The following is a 20,010-nucleotide window of genomic DNA, read 5'->3' as shown; positions in this document are numbered from 1 at the left end:
CATGGTGTAGAATAGTAGTTTAGTGTAAACTCGAGTTACAGGTTCCCTGTATGGGCTGACTGAGCTGGAGCACTTCTGAAGGAGAAAAAATCGCCTCCCAAGACCATTCCTCGATCGCCGTCGGTACAACGCCCAGCAGCGGGTGGACTGGGTGCACCGGACCTCGTGACGTCACCGTGGAGTACCGCTGCTGTGACTGGGTGAGCACCCCCTCCCCGACACCGCCAGTGTGTATGTACGGCCTGACAGTGGCATCCGTCTGTGACTTACACGGGGAGACCCAAAGAGTTTCCTACTCCATCGGGGAAGGAAAAATGGCTTCGAGTGGATTACAAGTGTGGTGAGTGTTATTCGTGTTGTGACTGGAGATGACAAGGGCGACAACACTGCGCTAGGCAGACGCCGAGCTGTGAGTATGGTTACAGGTGACTGATAGTTTGTACTGAAAGCTTAGAGAGTCAGTGTGCATGGTTAGATGGTATGGATGGTTAGGAATTGATGTATCGAGAACTGGCTTTCAGAAAGACTGAAAACCATTTTAAGTTATGAACTGAGTGGCTGATGTCTGTAATCAAGTGTAGAGGCTAGTGCATTACCTACGCCCTCGAGGTTTACTTACATCATAGATGGTTTTAACCATTTTCTCTAAAGAACTGTGCGTTGAGACACTTTTTTTTCTTTTTTAAATGTACCTGTGTTCTTCGTCGTAAAGTCCTCGGCCACATGATAAGGAAAATAACATGATGTGGACATCCTCAGGCAACCGTTGTTCTATGTTGAATTAACGAGTATGGACGTCGTGTGTGTGTTGCTCTTGTGACAGCCAGCGTCCGTGACAACTTTGGATGTTAAGAGATATTTTGCAGCATTTGTCTAAAAGGTTGATATTTGTACCATTTTGTATTGAGCTGAATAATAGCATCCGCATTGAAAGACAGGTAAGAGATAGAGAGACAGAGTGAGAAAGAACAAGTAACTTATCACCTAAAATCCAGAAACGCACTAGACATCTCACCCATTGCATACACGTACAGTGACCACTCCATACACACATAGGCAGACTAAAGAACGCAAAGAATGAATTCTGTTCATGAATGTATCCACAAAGAAACCACATGGTGGGTATAAATTGTTTTTCTGCATACAACTCTCTCAAGAACTCCATTGCATTCAAAAGAAAAGCAAAATTTAAAAAAACTTTCAGAGCTCTCAATCCAGTATGACTTGGGGTTTTATCACAAAACATTTAACATTTGTCTATAAGTTGAAGTCTCTTGCAGATGATAAATGCATCAAGTCCATCACTCTAACCATAACTGAAATTCACCATTTATAACTAATACAATCAATAAAATTGCTACCTGGAGTAAAATGAAAATAGGATTAACAAGTCAAATGCATATATAATACAATTCTTAACCAGTTCATTTATTCAAGGCAAAGAAAACAAAATACTTATTTTTTCCCCCCATGCATTAAAGTAAAAGCAAAAAAGGCACGACATAATGCAATGCATGCCATTCTGCAGCAATCACCATCCTTGAAGTCACGAGATTGCACAAAAGCACCACTGCCCATAGTCGATAAAATAATCCAACAATTTACAAGTTTTATTCCTCAGTGCATATTTTCTCATCTTTATCCTGCAGTGCATTTTCAGGGTGTAATGTTGCTGCAATCCAATCATCTACCAGCTGTTCCAGCAAGTTTAATGGCATGCCTCCATTCACCAAGATAACAGAGTGGAAATCTCGGATATCAAACAGGTCACCTGGAATATACAAAAAGACTAAAATAATTCCATGAAGAAAAAAAATAACTAAGGTGTGCATAAAACCCATTCAGTTGCAGGATATGATGATGCTCTTAATGTATACATATATCAAGTACCGTTTGTCTTTATCACAACCTATTTTCCTGGATGCTTTGCTTCATTTAATATGACATCTAAAAGGTAAAACAGATATTATTTACAAAAATAATGACTGTCATACCTAAAGCATTACTAGCTTTCTGGCGAAGTTGCTTGATCTTTATTTCACCAACTTTGTATGCCGTGGCTTGCCCAGGCCAGGTCAAGTACCGGTCCACTTCAATTTTCACATTTTCTGGAGTTTCAACAGAGTTGTCCAGTAAATACTGAATGGCCCGCTCACGCTCCCATCTGAAGCAAACATTCAGTCATAAAATATGACTACACCATGAAAAAGCAAAGAAAAAATTTAATGAACAAAAAACCCCCAACAGTTATTTATGATAAAAATTACATTCCTGCCAAAGCCTTTACTCTTGACCTGTTACCTACTCACTACAAATTTAACCTTTTTAACTATGTTATTAGTCTTTATGACACCAATAAAACTGATGGAAAGCATTTTAAATTATGCTGCACACAGTCCTTACCCAAAGTAGTGAAGTCCAGTGTCTACGACCAGTCTGCATGCACGGAAGATTTCTTCAGAATATCGACCCATTCTTTTTTTTGTTTGAAAAGAAAGAAATTTTTTATATAATTTGGCACAATGTGAAATAGGTGCTAGACATGACTTTTATATAAGAACCACAATCTGCATGCAGTCTCTTTGAAAAGACGTACCAAGTGAAGTAAAAGGCAAAAAACAAACAAACAAACAAAAAAACAAAATAACACACACACACAAAAAAGCCGCCACTAAAACCTATGTATACCCAAGACTATATGTGTAACAGCATTTCAACAACTTCAACTTACAGCATGTAGTCATCTTGGTACAGGCCAAGTTCCTCTCCAAGATACTCGCTGTAAAGGCCCCAGCCCTAGAGGAGTTAAAAGCAATGCCATTAGATAATTGACTTCCAGAGTAAAATCAAACTCCCTATCATATATGACTTTACCACTTGATAAAAACACTGTGTGAGTGAGCGTGTTCATTTGCTACTCTGAAGAACCTCACAGAATTCCCATTTAAGTATGCATCATAAGCTTTATAACACAAAAATATGAAAACCATTATTTGATTGATTTTAATCTATTTGGACATAGCTGCCAAAATCAGTGCTACCAACCTCAATATATGCTGTGTGGATGGGAAATGTGGCAGGCATTCTGTAGTAATGGTTGTCCTCGATCAGTGCTCGGAATGGTGGCATGTTTGCAGAAAGAGAATAAATTGCCTATAGCATAAAAGAAAGGGTTAAAGGTAAATATGCATAAACCACAACATTTCTGAGGAAGTGCATAACCAATATTTTAAATCAAGTATCAAGAGCATATTAAACCCCCCTTTTACCAATCTGAGATTTCCACAAAAAATTAAATAAATAAAAACTGAAATCAACCGAAAAAATATATTACTTGTAGATGGTGTCCAGGTAGTGTTTCGTGAAGTGTTAAAGCCATGAGGTTAAGAGTAGAGCTGAAAAATAATTAAGAACACACTTGAAAAACCAAGTTTGGAAACATCCTAATCTTGCAACAATTGATGAAGACAGGTTTTTTGGTAAAGGCAGGTAACCCATGTAGATTTTTAAAAAAATGGTAAATATGAATTTTCTTGGATTAATGCTGTCACCAGAAAGTAGGCAATGTTCATTACTTTTATTGCAAAATTCAAGTTTTCTCCTTCCCAAAAATGTTCAGGTTACATGACAGCAGCAAAAATTAAAACAAGCATCATCCACTGTCATCTCCAACACATTCAATTAGATACAATTATTTCATTATGCAACTATAATTTTTTCCCAATCTTATGAGATTAAGTAAAAATAAGAGGTATAAAAAAAAGTATCAGCTTGACCCCTGCTTACACTCTTGAAGGATCAGTAACATTAGCATAGAAAATTCCAGGCACTTTCTTATCTGGAGTCCCTGCCATGTACACTCCACCAGGGCCATCATATGGCATCTGCTCAACCCTGAAACATGTGCAACCAAAGAGTAAGACATTTCCCTTCTCAAGCTACTGTGTCAATTATGACAGATAAACAGCAGTACACGTAAGAAAAGTTAACCTTATGTTTACATTTTCATCTTTTGCATATGCATGTGCAGAACCTCCAAGAAATCCACATTGTGCTGCTTCTACGTCTTCAAAATTTTTAAAAGAACTTATATTTAAGTACTTCATGATTCAAGATACCAATATTTCAACAGATGGTTTTTGCACAGATTTCAACACTGTCTAAGCAGGGGTGCCCATCCCGCAGCCCGCAGGACACATCTAGCCTCATTTTAACCACACAATTTCATTTTTAACGTCATGATTCTGGCAAAATCACCATGTTCTGGCCTGCAAGATTTTATAACGTGTCCAGTGTGGCCCTCGGGTGAGAAAAGGTTGGGCACCACTGGTCTAGAGCTTGCGCTAATCATGCCAGGAGAGAGGGTGGAAAGTTGTCAAAAAAACTAACTTGAGTGGAAAGTCAGGAATATTTTTGAAGAGTTTAGGTAGCTTAGGGAAGATGTGATTGTAGATATAGTCTTCAAAAGTTGACAGCAGTTCTTCCTGCACATAAAGAATAAAATCATTAACAACTTCTACCTCAGCACAAAAAAAGGAAAAATCCGAACCCAAAAACCTTCAAGGCATCATTATCCCCCTCACCTGCTGTTCTGCTATGATACCGTAACAGAAGTGGTGACTATGAATGATAGATGATCATCACATTCAAACGTTAAAAAATTTTTTTTAAATCAAGAAAAAGAAAAAAGAACAGAATTAAAATCTTACTGGGCTGTTTTTGTAGAACTTAGGGTCTGCTCGGATGCTGTCATAGAACTGTTTGATGGAACCTTGGAAGTTCAGCCTCTTCAAAGCCTGTCAAGGAAACAGGAATAAAATTTATATCAAACAGCAATTTCAGGTGAGAAGTAGAAGGATTTGGGGTGACCTGGTTATGTCTGCGAGAAAACTAAATTTTTATATTTTTAATATTGAATTCTCTCCCCTAGCTTGCTCTCTGAAATACCTCAGAAATGCAAAACTGTCACAGATACAGGCTCATTTGGATGTTTCCAGTGAAAAATGTGATTATGCAATGTGAAAATGCAACTATGTGATCCTGCTAGCTTGTGCTATTAGCAATGAGCACTTCTGTTATCAGCAAAATAGCTGATATGAAAAGAGATTTAATGGCATTTGATGCAGTTTAATGAATATTGTCTGATTTTTAAAAAAAAAATCTTGTTGAGATGGAACAGCAGATTGAAATGCATGAAATGCAGTGACTACACAATACTATGTACCAAAATGACACCTCAACAAATAATAGTTGAAATTTCTAAAATACATTTCCTCATGTGGATATGAACTCAGAATTTCAGTCCAGTGAATCAACAGATTTGAATGGTTCATGCTGGTCTTGCAACATCTCAGAAGACTGGGTAATCTCTGAGTGAGGGAATGGAGAAAGTCTTCCTTCGTCACTAACTCACACTTACCGCTTCCATGTTCCCACGAATGCGAGACACCTCTTTCAGGCCCAGGTCATACACCTCTTGGGGCGTCATGTCTGTGCTAGTATGGTACTTGAGGCACTGTTGATACAACTGCTTACCATCAGGCCAGCCTGCTACACCCCATGTTGTACGGGCTGCTGGGATGTAGGCCAACTCCAGGAAGTCTTTCATCCGCAGCAATGCCTGGTTGATCAAGTTGATGCAGTTTTCAGCTCTTGCTCTCAACACAGTCCTAAAAAAAGAAAAATTATAACTAAAATATCGTAAAATTTTTAATTAAGTTAAATCTTGGAAAAATAAGATGAAAAACAGGACAACCAAATTTTTATTATTGCTATTATTTTTTATTATGTTACTGTTAATTCTTGGTAAATATTGACTTTCTCTTAACAAAAAATGTTAACCTCTTTGAACTTGGTACATCGGAGTTATCCAGTTTAGTTGTAAATGCTGGTGCATAAAAAGGTGACTCTTCAGCGTCATCCATTACAATGTCATCTATCTGAGATGGAATGCGGATCTGGAAAACAAGAATACTATGTAGTAGTTTGGTGCAAAAATGTGGTAAAAATATGCTTAATTTAGAACAAAACTTCAGCAGGACTTCTGTAAAGAAATTTCTCATTAAGAAATGCTGTCAAGCAATCATCAGGGAGTTTACAAAACTGACAATCATGCCTGTACAACTCAGTGCAAGAAAAGAAAGGTAGGCAAGTGCAAAATAACATCAAGACAAGAAAAATACTTACAACAGACATTTTATTCAGAGTGTGACCAAGAGTAATGGCTGTTTGCATTAGTTCAATCTTCTCGTCAATCTAAGAGATAAAGAAAACGAAAAACCACTTACTTCTGTGTTGCTTAACATGGTAAATAGTTAAACGACTTTCCATTTGCTGCTATATAAATTGTATTTACAAATATCCGTATATAAAACCATTGCGTCAGAATGTACAAAGACTATAATGGTTTCTAACTTCAACTAAGCCTACCACATCTAAGCAAAAGCTTTATTATATTCCTTCATTTTTCTAGTCATTAATGTTTCGAAAGAAAGAAAAAAAACTTGCCTACTACAATCATATAGAATGTGACCTTTGACATAATTTATGTTACTGTATCAAAACCCTATCAATATTTTATAGATGCTTCAAGATATTAATAAAAGATGTTTTTCTATATTTCTTTAGACAAATATCTTGCCTGTTGGGGCAACAGTTCAAGCCTCAGTAGGTAATCCTCGTAGTCACAGATGTCTGTAAAAGGCATTATGACTTGAAGATGTCCTGGATTAGCATTGACACCTTCCAGGAAGTTTACTGGATTTACGCTAACATACCTGAAAGTAATTTTCCTCAGTGAAAAACTGGTCTTCAAGAATCATAAAGTCCATGGTAATTACATTATGAAATCTCATGTAAAGGAAAGGGGGAAAGGTAAACTAAAGCAACATACAAACTTAGAACACCAAATTATTTTTATAAGAAAAACTTTCAGCACCATAAAATTTGATAATAAAACATTCACTCTGCTCACAAGCAGGGCCAACATTATCATTATGAACCAAAAGAACAGGAATTAAAAACTTACATATCAAATCTGGCACCATCCAAGAATGTCTGGAGATGGTTATCAAAGATATCATAGTCTAGTTTGTCTGTAGGAGAAAGTTGCTCTCTGTTAACCCCTTGAAGTCTGTTTAAGTACTCCAGCACTTTGACCTGCAACACATAATATTTCATACACTGAATTTGCTTCAATTAATGTATTTGCATATGAACCTTAACATTCTTTTCAGCTACGTGAGCAGAACTACATTTTATGCTATTACGTACTCTGAATTTACATTTAAAAATGTCTGCCATTTTATACATTAAAATGGACCACAAAATTTTAACTGGACGGACACAATGCCGTCTGTAAACACCAAACGGTTTGTTTGTTTTGTTTTTTTTAAGGAAAAAACTGTTTTACTAAGTGCCCACGCACCACAATTCTTAGTTTATTACCACTTGAGAACTTCAGTCATGGATTTGAAAAATAGTGACACTCACGCAGCTTCCTAAAGAGGAAGGCCAGAACTGATTTGCACCCAGCTCAAAGCTCGCGCAAACAACAGACTGCGGACTAAAAAAAGGCAAAGCAATAATTCTGTTAATCATGGGTACATGCACAGATCCTCTGCCGGTAGTCAGGAAGCCGAAGCTACGTCGAAGCTTTAATTATTATTTTACTGGGACCTTTATTCATAATAATGCAAAAACTTTTTTTTTTAAAAGCCACTCTTCTGTTCCACTTTAAAAATCAATCCTTTCTTAACAAAATTCTACGAAGTTACAGTAATCCCTCGTTTATCAAGGATGATGCGTTCCAGAACCACCTGCGATAACCGAAAATTCGCAAAATAGAAACGGTATATTTATGTATGTATTTATACACTATATTAAGGCTTTTTAAACCCTCCCCCATACTTTAACGCTATATAAACCTTTATGCTTCTCTAGCAAACAACCATGTGTTGTTTACAATTGCGAGTAGGCGCGCAGCATCTCAGGCAAGCGATGCTGGTTCTCGTTTCAGAGTATATATGCACTATTTACTGTAATTCATATTAATTTTATTATTTATAATATTCCTTTATTGTTAGAATTAATATTAGTAATATATTTTTATACACTTTGAGTTTTTTTTTTTTCATCTAAAAATTCATAAAATATTTTTCTTCCACTGATTGAATTTGGCAGAAAATCAACGAATCATTTTTCCCATTAATTTCTTATGAAAACATGTGACAGGTGAAGATTGAAGTGGCGAGGGATTGCTGTAATTCGATTAAGAGAATCAATTAATGAGCTTTATGCTTTGATAAGTTCTCACCAAAAAATTTCAATATTTTCACACCCTTCATACAAGTTTTCAACTCTTCTCACCGAGCAATAATGTATTAAAACGAGCTATACATCATTCTGTCTAAAAACAGACCTTCAGCTATCTTCTACTTATCAATCCCCACCAAAAAAAAATTTTTAACTTTAGGAAAAATCTTCCCAAACATTGCAGGAGATAGAATCACACTCTAAAAACAACGAGCACTGAGAATTATGGTCTCTGTGACCCAATCACTTAAGTACACAATATAACTCTTTACAGCTGTATCCTTGCTTTCAATATCAAATTCTGTAAGCATTGCTCTTTAAATCTTTAGCACTGTATAAAAACATGTATCAGAACAATAAATAATAAACACCACCTGAGTTCTGAGGTAAAATCATTGCAAGGACAAATTAAAGCAGTTAAGAAAAATGCCTACATCTTTAAATGAACAATTCTTAGTACAGGTAGTCCTCGACTTATGACGTTGATCTGTTCTTATGCGGCGTCGTAAACCGAATTTCAACATAAGTCGGATCATACGTTCATACAGTACTGTACCATAATAACAGTACAGTACTGCAAATACTTAGCCTATCCAAACACCTATCCTAACACAGTACCCTGAATAATTATTAATAAACATAATAAACCTAAGTATCAATAAACATAAGTACAGTAAAATATTGTGCCGCACGTGGAATTAGGCGCACGTACAGTTCGACTTACGACGTAAGTCGCAATGAGACACGTATAAAGCGTCGAAACCACGAAACTCGAGACCGTCGTAACCCGAGGACTACCTGTACAGCATTTCCCCAGACAGTACAAGTAGTGTCTGTATATGTTAACCTGCATATCAACCCCATCTAATCTGCATGTGTATATGTCTCTTAAGAATGGGCTGCTGCACACGCCAGCATGTATGCATTTAGGTGTGTGTGTGTGCATGCTCTTAATTTGTGCATATGCAAATATATTTCAATACATTATGCAATGCTACTTAGGCATTGTTGATATTTGCATGGATTACAACATCATAGGATGCAGTCATTTAAAGTGGAATTGATAAAAAACTTAGAATAAGAATCAGACAGTAAAGTTTTCAAAATAAACTTCATTAAATTTAAAATGTCAATGCATGAATGATCTAGACACAAATCTGCCTAAAAGAACTGCACTTTTTGTTATCCACATAACTGATTTTCAAAACAATCTGCTTCTTGCTATAAAGATCTGCCATAAATTCTTTCCAGTTTTTTGCATGAAGGTTATTTTCCTTAAAAAATAAAAAAAAAAAACCTCCTCAATTTCATAGCACCTTTTCTCCTACTTGACTTGACTTTTGTAGGCGTCATCTCTTGTTGGCTTCTCATGGAATGGAAAAACAAAAAGGACGGGGGTAAAAGAAACTGAAATAATCATGGTTTGTGAATGCAGAGATAAACAGCAATAATACCTTGCGAGTCTGATAGACTGATATATCAAAGGACTCCAGGAGGTCATTGTGACATGTCTCACCAGCAGCTGTGGCAAATTCTGGAGCGTCTTCCATCCGCCAGGCCCAGAAGTCAGCTTCTAGAGATCTGAGAGCTTCAGGTGCATGGATGGGAGTTCTGGTGCAGCAGGCATGTCCTGCTTTGAAGCCTTCATGGTCAGAGTAGGTAGGCACATGAAAATTAAACCAAACCAAACGAATACCAGGAAGCTCATATTTCTCAGATACCAAGGTATGGAAAAAACGTGTGCGGAAGGCTGCTCATCAGTTTTTATAATTTCCTGTTTCTGTTGTACATGTAATAGGAATTTAAAACCAGTGCACAAACACTCTAATGAAAACCAAAATTATCAATTACAAAATTCTGAAGTTTCTAACATGCCAGGTATACAAAATCACTGAGCACTAAATGACTGGCTTGTATAAAGCAGCGTGTGGACAAGCTAAAACATATACATGTTAGACAATCAGCTTGCAATGTATTGTTCACCTGGTCCCAGGTTACTGCTCACAGCTCCAACAAGTAATGACTCTGCAGCCTATGTTAAGGCATAGTACATAAGATAAACCCCCAACCTGCTCATGTCACCTGTTACTTTCTCTGATGTATAAAGGACTTATATCTGATATTCTGACACCACATTTGATGAACATGACGATATTGATATGCATGGATTACTCACAAAAATTAAGATTACTAAAAATTCTGAAGGAAAAGATTTTACCAAAAATTGTAATACCACAAAAAACTAATTTTATTTTTCACAAAGAATTATTGCAAACTGGAACTCCCTTTGCTACAACAGCATTAAACATTCAACAAATTCTGAAAAGAATCATAAACTCTCTAGGTAACATTCTAAAATTTACAGATATTTTACAGGGCTTCTGCTAAGGCTAAATTCTTTGGGGTCCCAGGGACCCCTTCTTCAGATTTTTAAGGGGTCCTTGTTCTTCGCCCAAATTTGAAGGGGACCCCACTGACAAAAATTGAAGGGGTCCTCAGAACTTTTAATGCGTACTGTACGCAATTTTTTGCGTAAGCAGAAGCCCTGTTTTATCACTGATAATGATAATGCACACTTGGCAACTTTATATCCAGATTAAAATTACAATGAGGCAGTAAGTAGGATACCAGGTCTTGGGAATAACAGTTTCTATACTATTACTTGGACACTTAGTAATAGGTGAAAGCCTATCACGGAAAGAAAACAGCCCTCAAAAAAAGCCTTACTTAGTGAAAAACTGTTGAAAGCCTTTAATGACAGTCCCTTTTTCAACAACTCCATGGAAGGGATTAGACAACACACTACATGCCAACAACACCCGAGCGCTCATACACGTGTCGACTTGTTAAAAATAATTAGCGGAAATACTTTTGCATTTCTTGTTATTTTTCCATCCGATCGTCTTTAGTGCAAGTTTTAAAAAACAAAACTTGTAATTGCCTGCTTATAGTAGTAATGTACCGGGGAGACACTACGTGCAAATGCCCTTTATCCCCAAATAGTTCTTGTCCGCAAACTGCCAAGTACGTATATGGCTACAAATATCACAGCTGTTAGTGTTAATGATAAGACCAAACGAGCGAGCAACAGTAACTCATTAAAGTTAATGATGTCATTAGTTCCGCATACATGAAAATTATTATTTGTGATATAATATTTCCAAACAGAAACTGTATTTACCTACAACTCAACTCTGTTTTCAGACAGATAAGCTAAAGATACACAGCAACAGCTGGATAACTATGCATTCAACACCGTATTTTATTCCAAATACCTGGTTTGTCATCTGTGAAGCTTTTATAAAATGAGGAACAAAAATGTTCTTGTATAAAAATTCTCCGTATTACATATTAGTCTCTGAAGACGATCATTTTTCGAAAAAGACACTTCTAATATTAGTACCCATGCCTTTCTGTTGAACATGCCTGACAAAATCGAGAGCTGATTTAGTGAACTCACCTCTACTTCCATGTAACTCCCATGTTTTAGATCTGCTTCTTACTCTCGGCTGGATGCCCTCAGCGAGTGCAGATTTCTCCACTGCCATCGCCATCGCCATTTTGCGAAGGAAAATTGGTAGTCGATTCGTGATTTGTCGCTAGATCTACAATGACCTCTAATCTGCATCAAGACAGAGATTTTTGGTGTAGAATGCAGCTTGCTTGAATTGAAATGGATCGAACACTCAAGTGAAACAGGAAAGGAGACTAAAGAACTGAGGTTCCCTAGCTTTGCCGTGTGAGCAGCGAGGACAACGTGTCGAGCAGCCGAGCTTCTCAATGACGGATTACGAGGACGATGACGTCTTATTTATAGTTCCCTCCGACTCGCGTAGTCTTCTTTCCTCGCGCATGCGCATAATGAGACGTGGAAAAGTTCGGTGGTCCACTCCCGATGGAAAATCCCTCTATACAATACAACCCGGGATTATATACCAAAACCAATCAATGAAATGATAATTTCTCACATCTGTTTAAAAAAATGAAACTTAGGATACAGGTGAAAAAAATAGATATGGCTTCATGGTGTTCATCTGCACTATATTGTATGCTGTATCCTTGCGCATGGCTGTACTAGTTTCAGGAGTCCCTGATAAATAATGAAAATAAACTTCGCATATTATAATTATGCATAAAGATGACAAAATATAATAGATGTTTTTATTCGCAGTCTCGTGCACTTAATTTTTTATTTTGACAATTATTTTTGGATCGATTTTATTCAACTAGATTTTTGTGATAAATTTATTTTGTGTACAGCTAATTGAAAAAAAAGTTCAAAACTGTTTGAATGATTAAAAACATTCTATTAAAATACATTTACATTTTTACACAAATACAGTTCCCTGACTTGTAAATTTTTAAGATAGTGTAAGTCGTATAAAATTCACAAAACATAAGCGGCACACTTAAAAGTCTAATTAAAGACTAAAGTAACAAAGAGTATATGCATTGTGTGTGTGTGTGAGCGCGTGTGTGCGTGCATAGTGTGGTGGTAGGGACAGTAGCTATGTTCGTACGTGCCCCGTCTTCCGACTTTAATACAGAAGAAATTTAAAAAAATAAATTAACAAGAATTTAGAACAATTGCTGGGAAGCTTTATTTTTTCCTAAGAAAAAAACAACAACACAAAAAGTACATACATACGGCGTCAATTATGTTATAGCATTAAAATAAAATTAAGTTGCATTATTTTTCCCGCAATTAATAATGAAACCATGACTTTGTGTAATAAAGGTATAAATGCTTGCCTCATTTCTTTTGAACTGATCATTGTCTTGTTTTCTAAAACTAAAGCCACTGCATGTGCAGAGAGTATACCTTGTTCCGTGACTGAGAGCAGCTGTCAGTGGGGAAGTGGCCCAGCAAATGACACACATAAAGGACACACGCACACACCTGTAGCCGCCATGTGCTTCTTTGATCTGATATTTGCACCAGCGCCACGCCGTGCACCGCTTGCGCAGCTTTTGAAACTCGTGGATGATTACATAAGTTATTAACAAGAATTTAGAACATTACAACCCTGTCCTACAGCAGCGCGTGCGAGTGCATCTATACCTGCGTGTGTGTGTGTGTGACAGAGAGAGTTACAAATGTCACAGAACCCTAGTCTATGTTAGAAAACATTGTTCTGTTGCTCACCTAATTTGCGTCTAGGCTGACTAAATCCAGAAAATATATATATAAGCCAGGCTTCTCTTTCTTTGTTTTAGTCTGTGATACTTTCTCTGTTGGAATGTGATCTTTAATGCTGCTAACTTCATATATTATTAATTTAAATAATTTAATATTATTACAACTATGTAATCACATACATTGTTATCCTCTCAAGTTATTTTATATCAACAACACGCACATTACAATTATACGTGGATACAGTTATGTTGCTAAAGTCTAAGCATGGGGTTGGGAAAAAAAAGCTTGCCACATGTCAGTTAGGCGTATCTATGTACAAATGTGACGTCACAAGTTGTAGGTCATACTTGTCGAGATCACTTGTAAAGGTAACTGACAGGACAGGTGTGTCTCATGAGAACTAATCATGGTTATTACACCAGACGTTAGTAAGGCACCTTGAACTGAGGTTTATTCAGTCATCAGAAGCTACAATATGTCGGACGGTTAGCCACCCGTGGATGACGTCAGCTGCTTTCTTGTCCTGTGGTGAATGGCACAATGAAGGTTACCTCTTGATCAGCGCGACGTCCACAGACTTAGCGCAGTCACCGCGCTTTACTGGGCCTGGCAATCAGCCTGCGCTCGTCCTCTGGAACCCACGTGGCATTTGGCCGGGTGCCGGGTAGCACGCACGTACATGTCTGACATCTTTTCTTATATCTCTTGTCCTGCACACTCCCACGACCCCAAATGTAGCTCACGTACAGCTTCAAGGAATTAAACTTCAACTAAAGGTGAAGCACAGAGACTGGTGAACAGTGGTAACAACGTTTATGTTATTACAGAGCTATTACATTATGTTATTACAGAGCTATTACATTATGTTATTACATATCGCGGTCTGCTTGTTACACACAATGTAACAGCAAGTAAAGGGATCATGGTCTGATGACGATGATCAGCTGGCAAGACGGTTGAGGACATGGTTCTCGTCAGTCAGCGTTTCATCATCTGTCATCGCTGTTTACATTGCCGCAAAGTCCTCGCGGGACGATGCACAGGCTGTGTGCGCAGTGACAGAGGCTTTCGTTGTTTAGTTGTTTTCCAGAAACTTCTCGTGAGGTGACAAAGCTTTAATGGCATGGCTGCGTGGCAGCTGTATGCTAATACGCATCACCGATTACCAACGCTCGTGTGATTTACATGTGCCCTACATTATGCGCAGATATTTTGGCAAAATCGGTCAAAAAAGAAAAAGGAAAGGACGCAGCCGAGAAAACTCAGGCTCACAGACTTCCGAGTCCGCATTTCTGCACCTGTATGACATCTGAAGGAGTCAGTAGGAAAGCATTTCACTTCCCATAACCTTTTATTTTTTTATTTTTTTTAATTATTTTGTTGTTTTTGTTAACAAGCCAAATCAGCTGGTAGGGAATGTACTACTGTATCTAATTTCTTGAAGAAGCAGGCATTTGTCGTCTAAACCTATGATTTGCACTGGCGAGCTACACTTTGTCTGCTTGATTGCTTGAGTCTTTTCTACAAGCGTTGATGATGATGATGATGATGATGATGATGATGACGACGACGAAGACGACGACGACGATGATGATGATTATTTTTTCTGTGTTGAGTTGTTTTTGTAATGCGCGGAGTGCCTGACTTTGGCTGGGATACCACGCTATAAAAGCTATTATTTTCTTTTTCATTCTCTTCTTCTGAAAAACGGTGTGTGGAATGTTGGGAGTCGGAATTAAATGATTGAAATTTTTTGTAATTGGATTTATGGTCTGATGCTCGAAATATTAAAGCATTGTCCTTGTAGTCATAGCAATCTGTACGATGCTACATTCAAAGTCTATAAATGGTTATTTAACCTGTCCTGTCAGCAGGTTGTAGTTGACGTAGTTGTTCACCTCCATCTCCGGCTCCGTGGGCTGCCAGGAGGACGGTTGCTGGAGGAGAGAGGAATCCAGTCGAAGCGCACCGGGCCGGGCGCCTGCTGTGCTATTTTGGGCCTCTTGACGTCATGACCAACGCCTGCGCTGAAGTGTGTGCGGATCGATACCCGCTGTGTTAGTTTAATAACTTTGTGAGACATCAGATCACTCGGCCTTACTTTTTTTGGTGCATTAGAGTAATCTCATAAAACACTATCTACTGGCAAAAATTCATTCTACTGTTCACTTAGCTTGCATCGAGATTGACTAAGCCCCAAAAGTAATTTATAAGCTAGGCTGCTTTCTTTATTTATTATTTTAGGTCGTATTACTTTTCGAAAGGCATGTCATATTTTAAGTTGCGATAACGTAGGTTAGTAATGTAAGTACTTTAAAACTATATAATCGCTAACATTCATTTAATTTAGCTAATAATGATTTGCAGTGTTGCCATTTTAAGTTCTTGTCATATAAATAAAACAGATATCAGTGCTGTACATGGAGTAGGATAGGTTTACATTATCAAAGCCTCAGCAGTGGAGTTAGTGGTGTATGCTAAGTAGGCGAGTCTGCGTACAAACGTGACGTCACGAGTGTAAGGTCTTTCTGTGCAAGGTGGTGTATCTTGAGAACGGAAGGGGATTGTTTGTCCAGAGACTGGTAAATGAGCTTTATCCAATCATTAGAAAACGGTCATTCCCACTATATCATATAAGCTACAGTCGAGAGTTAGTCAACGGTAGATAGCGTGAACCACTTTCTTTTCCCACCATGCACGGCGCGCTAAAAGCCACTTCCTTAGCGCGACATCCACAGACTTAGTGCAGCAATCGAGCTCTTTTGGGGTCTGGCATCCTGCTGGCTTTCCTTCATCTGGAATGCATCCGCCATCGGGCAGCGTGCCATGCAACATGCACCAACAGATAACATTTCTTTTTTATCTGACAATAAACAGAGCGAGTGGAGCCGACACACAGCGAGTGGGGGCAGCACATGTAGGCCATGGTAACAACATATCTCACGTCATAGACACGTGGTGCAATACTGGTCTGAGTGCACCAACAGGTGGAGCTAACCGCCGTCACGGTCTGATGACGAGGATCGATGGGTGAGACTGTCAAGGCCGTGACCCCTGCATCACGTGCACTGTCGCTATGGCACCAGACGTCCTTGTGGCAATGCATTGAAGATGCTTCCCTACCTGTGGAAAGCCTGTTATGCAGGTGACTGGGCAATGACCGGGCTGTCTAGCTAGCCTTATGTCACGGATTATGGACGTGCGCACCGTACCATGCGCCGCCATTTATCCACATCGACCTGCAGACGACAGGACCGCAACTAGAGCAGCTCAGTGTGACACACTTCTGACTTGGCATAGAGAGCAGGACGATCTCTCCACATCATCATGTTTTGTACCAGAAATAACAGAAGTCAGAGTCAAAGCATTTCACTTTTCTCAACCTTCCTTCCTTCATTCATTCCTTTCTTTCTTGTTGTTTGACTAACATAGGTCTGTTGTAGTTGTTAGTGTATGTCGGGCATGTCGGGGCACGGTGACACACATCAGACGACCCCTAACATCTGCATGACCGCTTATCGCTGTATTGCACACAACAACAAGAATTCATTTCTGCCAGGCCTCGACCGTTTCTCAAGTCTGTGAGTCTTCCTAGGATTCTCCGCTTCGTCAGGCAGCCAGACTAAACTACTGAGCATCTGATTTCTTCAAGAAAAATAAAACCCAAAACCCAAACTGACAATGTGCGTCTCTACCTGACACTGTGCACATCTGCACTCTACCTGTTTGGTTGCTTGTTTGAGTTCTTTCGATTGTTTCTCTCTACATCCTCATCGCCTGAAACATTCTGCGTAGAATATTGTGAATAGAGTAAGACGTAGATAATGTAAACTGAAAATAATCGGTAGTTTGAACGTCTAGGTTTTAACTCAGATTCATGGTCGGATGCTCGCAATATTAACACTCTATGTAAGAGTGCAACAGGTCGTAGTTCACGTCGTTGTCGATCCACGTTGTGAGAGAAAGAGAAAATCAGAGGAAGTCATCTGCCGAGCGCTGGCTGCTATTTCTGGCCGGCCTGACGTCACGACTATCTACGCCGGCACCCAAGAGTGCGCGGGTCGATAACCGCGGTGTTCATTTGACACAGCTAACCACCCTCCACACACACACACACTGAGCCATCGCGGAACTCAGTCCCCCCAGGGAGGAATACAGTTTTCGCTGTATCGATCTGCAGTTAACGGGCCTGACACCAGCTCGGAGTAAAAGACGAAAAGGCAGCGACGACGATGTCGTTACCAGAAAGTTCTGACAAAAAGTAGTGTCAGCAGGACAGACTGCTGCAAACATTCCAACGAATTCGCTTTGTAACTCTGACGTCAACAGCGCCCTCGTCATGATCGTCTGCTGAGCTCAGCGACACTTTCATCACGACCATCTTTTAATGATAACATGTGATGTCAGCAGTATGTGATAGAGATGATAGCATATGACGTCAGTAGTATGATAGAGATGATGACATTTGACGTCAGCAGTATTATAGAGATGATATCACAGAATAATTATGTCAGCAGTATATGATATAGATGATGACACACGATGTCAGCAGCATACACAATGGAGTGAGGGATCGGGGAGACGAGCGATTATTATAGATAAGCAGGGCATAGAGAAGGCCGATGATAATCCATGACGACAGTCAAACGAAGCCTGTCTAGTGTAATGGTGTATTGTAATGAACGTGAGTTAATAGGATTCCTTGTCTACTGATATACAGCGGGTCTTCTCGTGCACCGTACAGCAGTCAGTAAAATTCTCCAGGAGGTTAATATTTTAATGATACAGTATTGAGTTCCTCCTCTCATAAACTGAAGATGCAGAGCACGGCATGCATGCTTTAGCTGATGTGACGTCATCAGAAGCCATATTGGTAGTCCAGCCTTCTCAGATATTCACAGACCTTGTTAATATTTGGGTGATTGTTACCATCTCTCTTGTATAATACTGAGTGATAGTAGATAGTAGAAGTGGGAGGATTTCTTTATAGAAATGGCGCCTCGTTTTGTCAGTGAAACTGTCCTACAGCAAGATAACACTTTTCCACGCTTCCACTGGGACGAGAAATCGATGACTGCAATAACTGCTTGATATCGATTTATACCGCCGCACGTCACAACTGCAATTCTGTATTTTTCTCCTTCTTTGGCCTCTCGCTCTCTCAGCGTGGAGCGAGCCTCTTGTGTCTGGCGGAGAACGGATCTGAGCCCTGAATGCCATGGAATTGTCAACAGACCACATGTAACAGCCCTCACAACCTCTCCCCGCCATCTTGCCAGACAGGTCAACTGTATCAAGTGATTACGTCACCAGCCCTCATTACTGGAGCTGACGTCACTCAACGTCACATGTACCGACAAAGCCTGACCGACTTGCCTTCAGAATGTCTGAGTCTCCCTAGTGTCAAAACAAAAGTAAGGAAGAAGAGAAAAAAGGCTAGAAAACGAAAGGGGTGAGAATATCTCCCCGGGTATTAGCTGAGCCTGGGTATCGCGGCCGCTTGCGTAATGGGGACAATGTTCATCGCATTGCGTCATCGCTCAGGGTACGCCCGACCCGCCGCTCCCCTCCAGGTAACCCAGGGCAAGGTAGAGTGGTGCCACCAGTTCCAGCACAAAAGGAGCAGTTCGAGTCCCGGGGACCTACCACATTCCGAGGCTGTGAACTGTAGGTCAGGAACGGACCGCGTGTCCGGACATGTGTACAAGCATTGACATGTCATGAGACTTCTTATCTTCCAAGTTGACTATTCTATAACTGTCCATTTCCCAACCTGATGGCGGGTGGCTTTAAGTAGTTTACATGCCTATTCGATTTCAGAACATCTGATTTCATATTAACCTAATTTTGCTTTTTTCGTTTTCATAATAATTTTCTACGTTGTACAACTGTCTTGTCGGTTGTGTTTGCACACGTGGGTGAAAGTGGTTATCGGTGCGTACGCGTGTGGACGTGTGAATAAGCGGGCGAGTGGGTGTGAGAGGGCAAAGGTCAGTGGAACGAGCCAGAGAAGTGCTCCTTTCCCCTCGGGCGAGTTAGCCATCCCCCTCCCCGCACCAGTTCGTCACAACCGTCACATTCATTGCTCCACCGGTCGGTGGCACAAACTGAAGCTGCATCATACATCCATCTGCTAGATTCTTTAAAACGATCCTCTCGCACACCAGTTTTTTAAAATACCATTCAAATATGCAACCACACATGGGAAACAACTTGATGTTATATATCACAGGGCTTCTGCTTACGCAAAAAATTGCGTACAGTACGCATTAAAAGTTCGGAGGACCCCTTCAATTTTCGTCAATGGGGTCCCCTTCAAATTTGGGCGAAGAACAGGGACCCCTTAAAAATCTGAAGAAGGGGTCCCTGGGACCCCAAAGAATTTAGCCTTAGCAGAAGCCCTGAATTATCTATGTAATGGAGAGAGAGAGAGAGGGCTCAGTATAACAAACAATGGGAAAAGATGAACGGCGAAAACATTTACGTACAAATCCTCAGATGAACTCATCATGAAAAGCATTCGTTGTGTTGTCTTTTAATTTGTATACAGTTATTTT

General features: G+C 39.4%; 1 protein-coding gene across 2 annotated transcripts; it reads right to left on the bottom strand.

Moving 5' to 3' along the window:
- Positions 1-1,082: 1,082 nt before the first annotated feature.
- LOC112553916 lies at positions 1,083-12,115 on the bottom strand. 2 transcript variants are annotated; one of them, XM_025221406.1, is made up of 16 exons: positions 11,774-12,115; positions 9,768-9,955; positions 7,028-7,158; positions 6,641-6,776; positions 6,187-6,255; positions 5,842-5,957; positions 5,420-5,669; positions 4,710-4,796; positions 4,390-4,484; positions 3,787-3,894; positions 3,335-3,395; positions 3,046-3,153; positions 2,732-2,796; positions 2,404-2,475; positions 1,995-2,164; positions 1,083-1,771 (listed from the first exon to the last, which is right to left on the bottom strand). In XM_025221406.1, exons 1-16 carry the CDS (start codon positions 11,871-11,873, stop codon positions 1,611-1,613), a joined length of 1,917 nt encoding a protein of 638 aa, XP_025077191.1. In that variant the 5' UTR covers positions 11,874-12,115; the 3' UTR covers positions 1,083-1,610. The 2 variants fall into 2 exon arrangements, with proteins under 2 accessions (XP_025077191.1, XP_025077192.1); XM_025221407.1 differs by lacking the exon at positions 11,774-12,115 and adding an exon at positions 7,492-7,564 and having other exon boundaries at positions 9,768-9,949.
- Between the last annotated feature and the right edge of the window lie 7,895 nt (positions 12,116-20,010).

The sequence above is a fragment of the Pomacea canaliculata genome, linkage group LG13, assembly GCF_003073045.1.
Source record: "Pomacea canaliculata isolate SZHN2017 linkage group LG13, ASM307304v1, whole genome shotgun sequence".
NCBI lineage: Eukaryota > Metazoa > Mollusca > Gastropoda > Architaenioglossa > Ampullariidae > Pomacea > Pomacea canaliculata.
The sequence above is the reverse complement of the archived record's forward strand: the minus strand, read 5'-3'. Positions and strand labels throughout refer to the sequence as shown.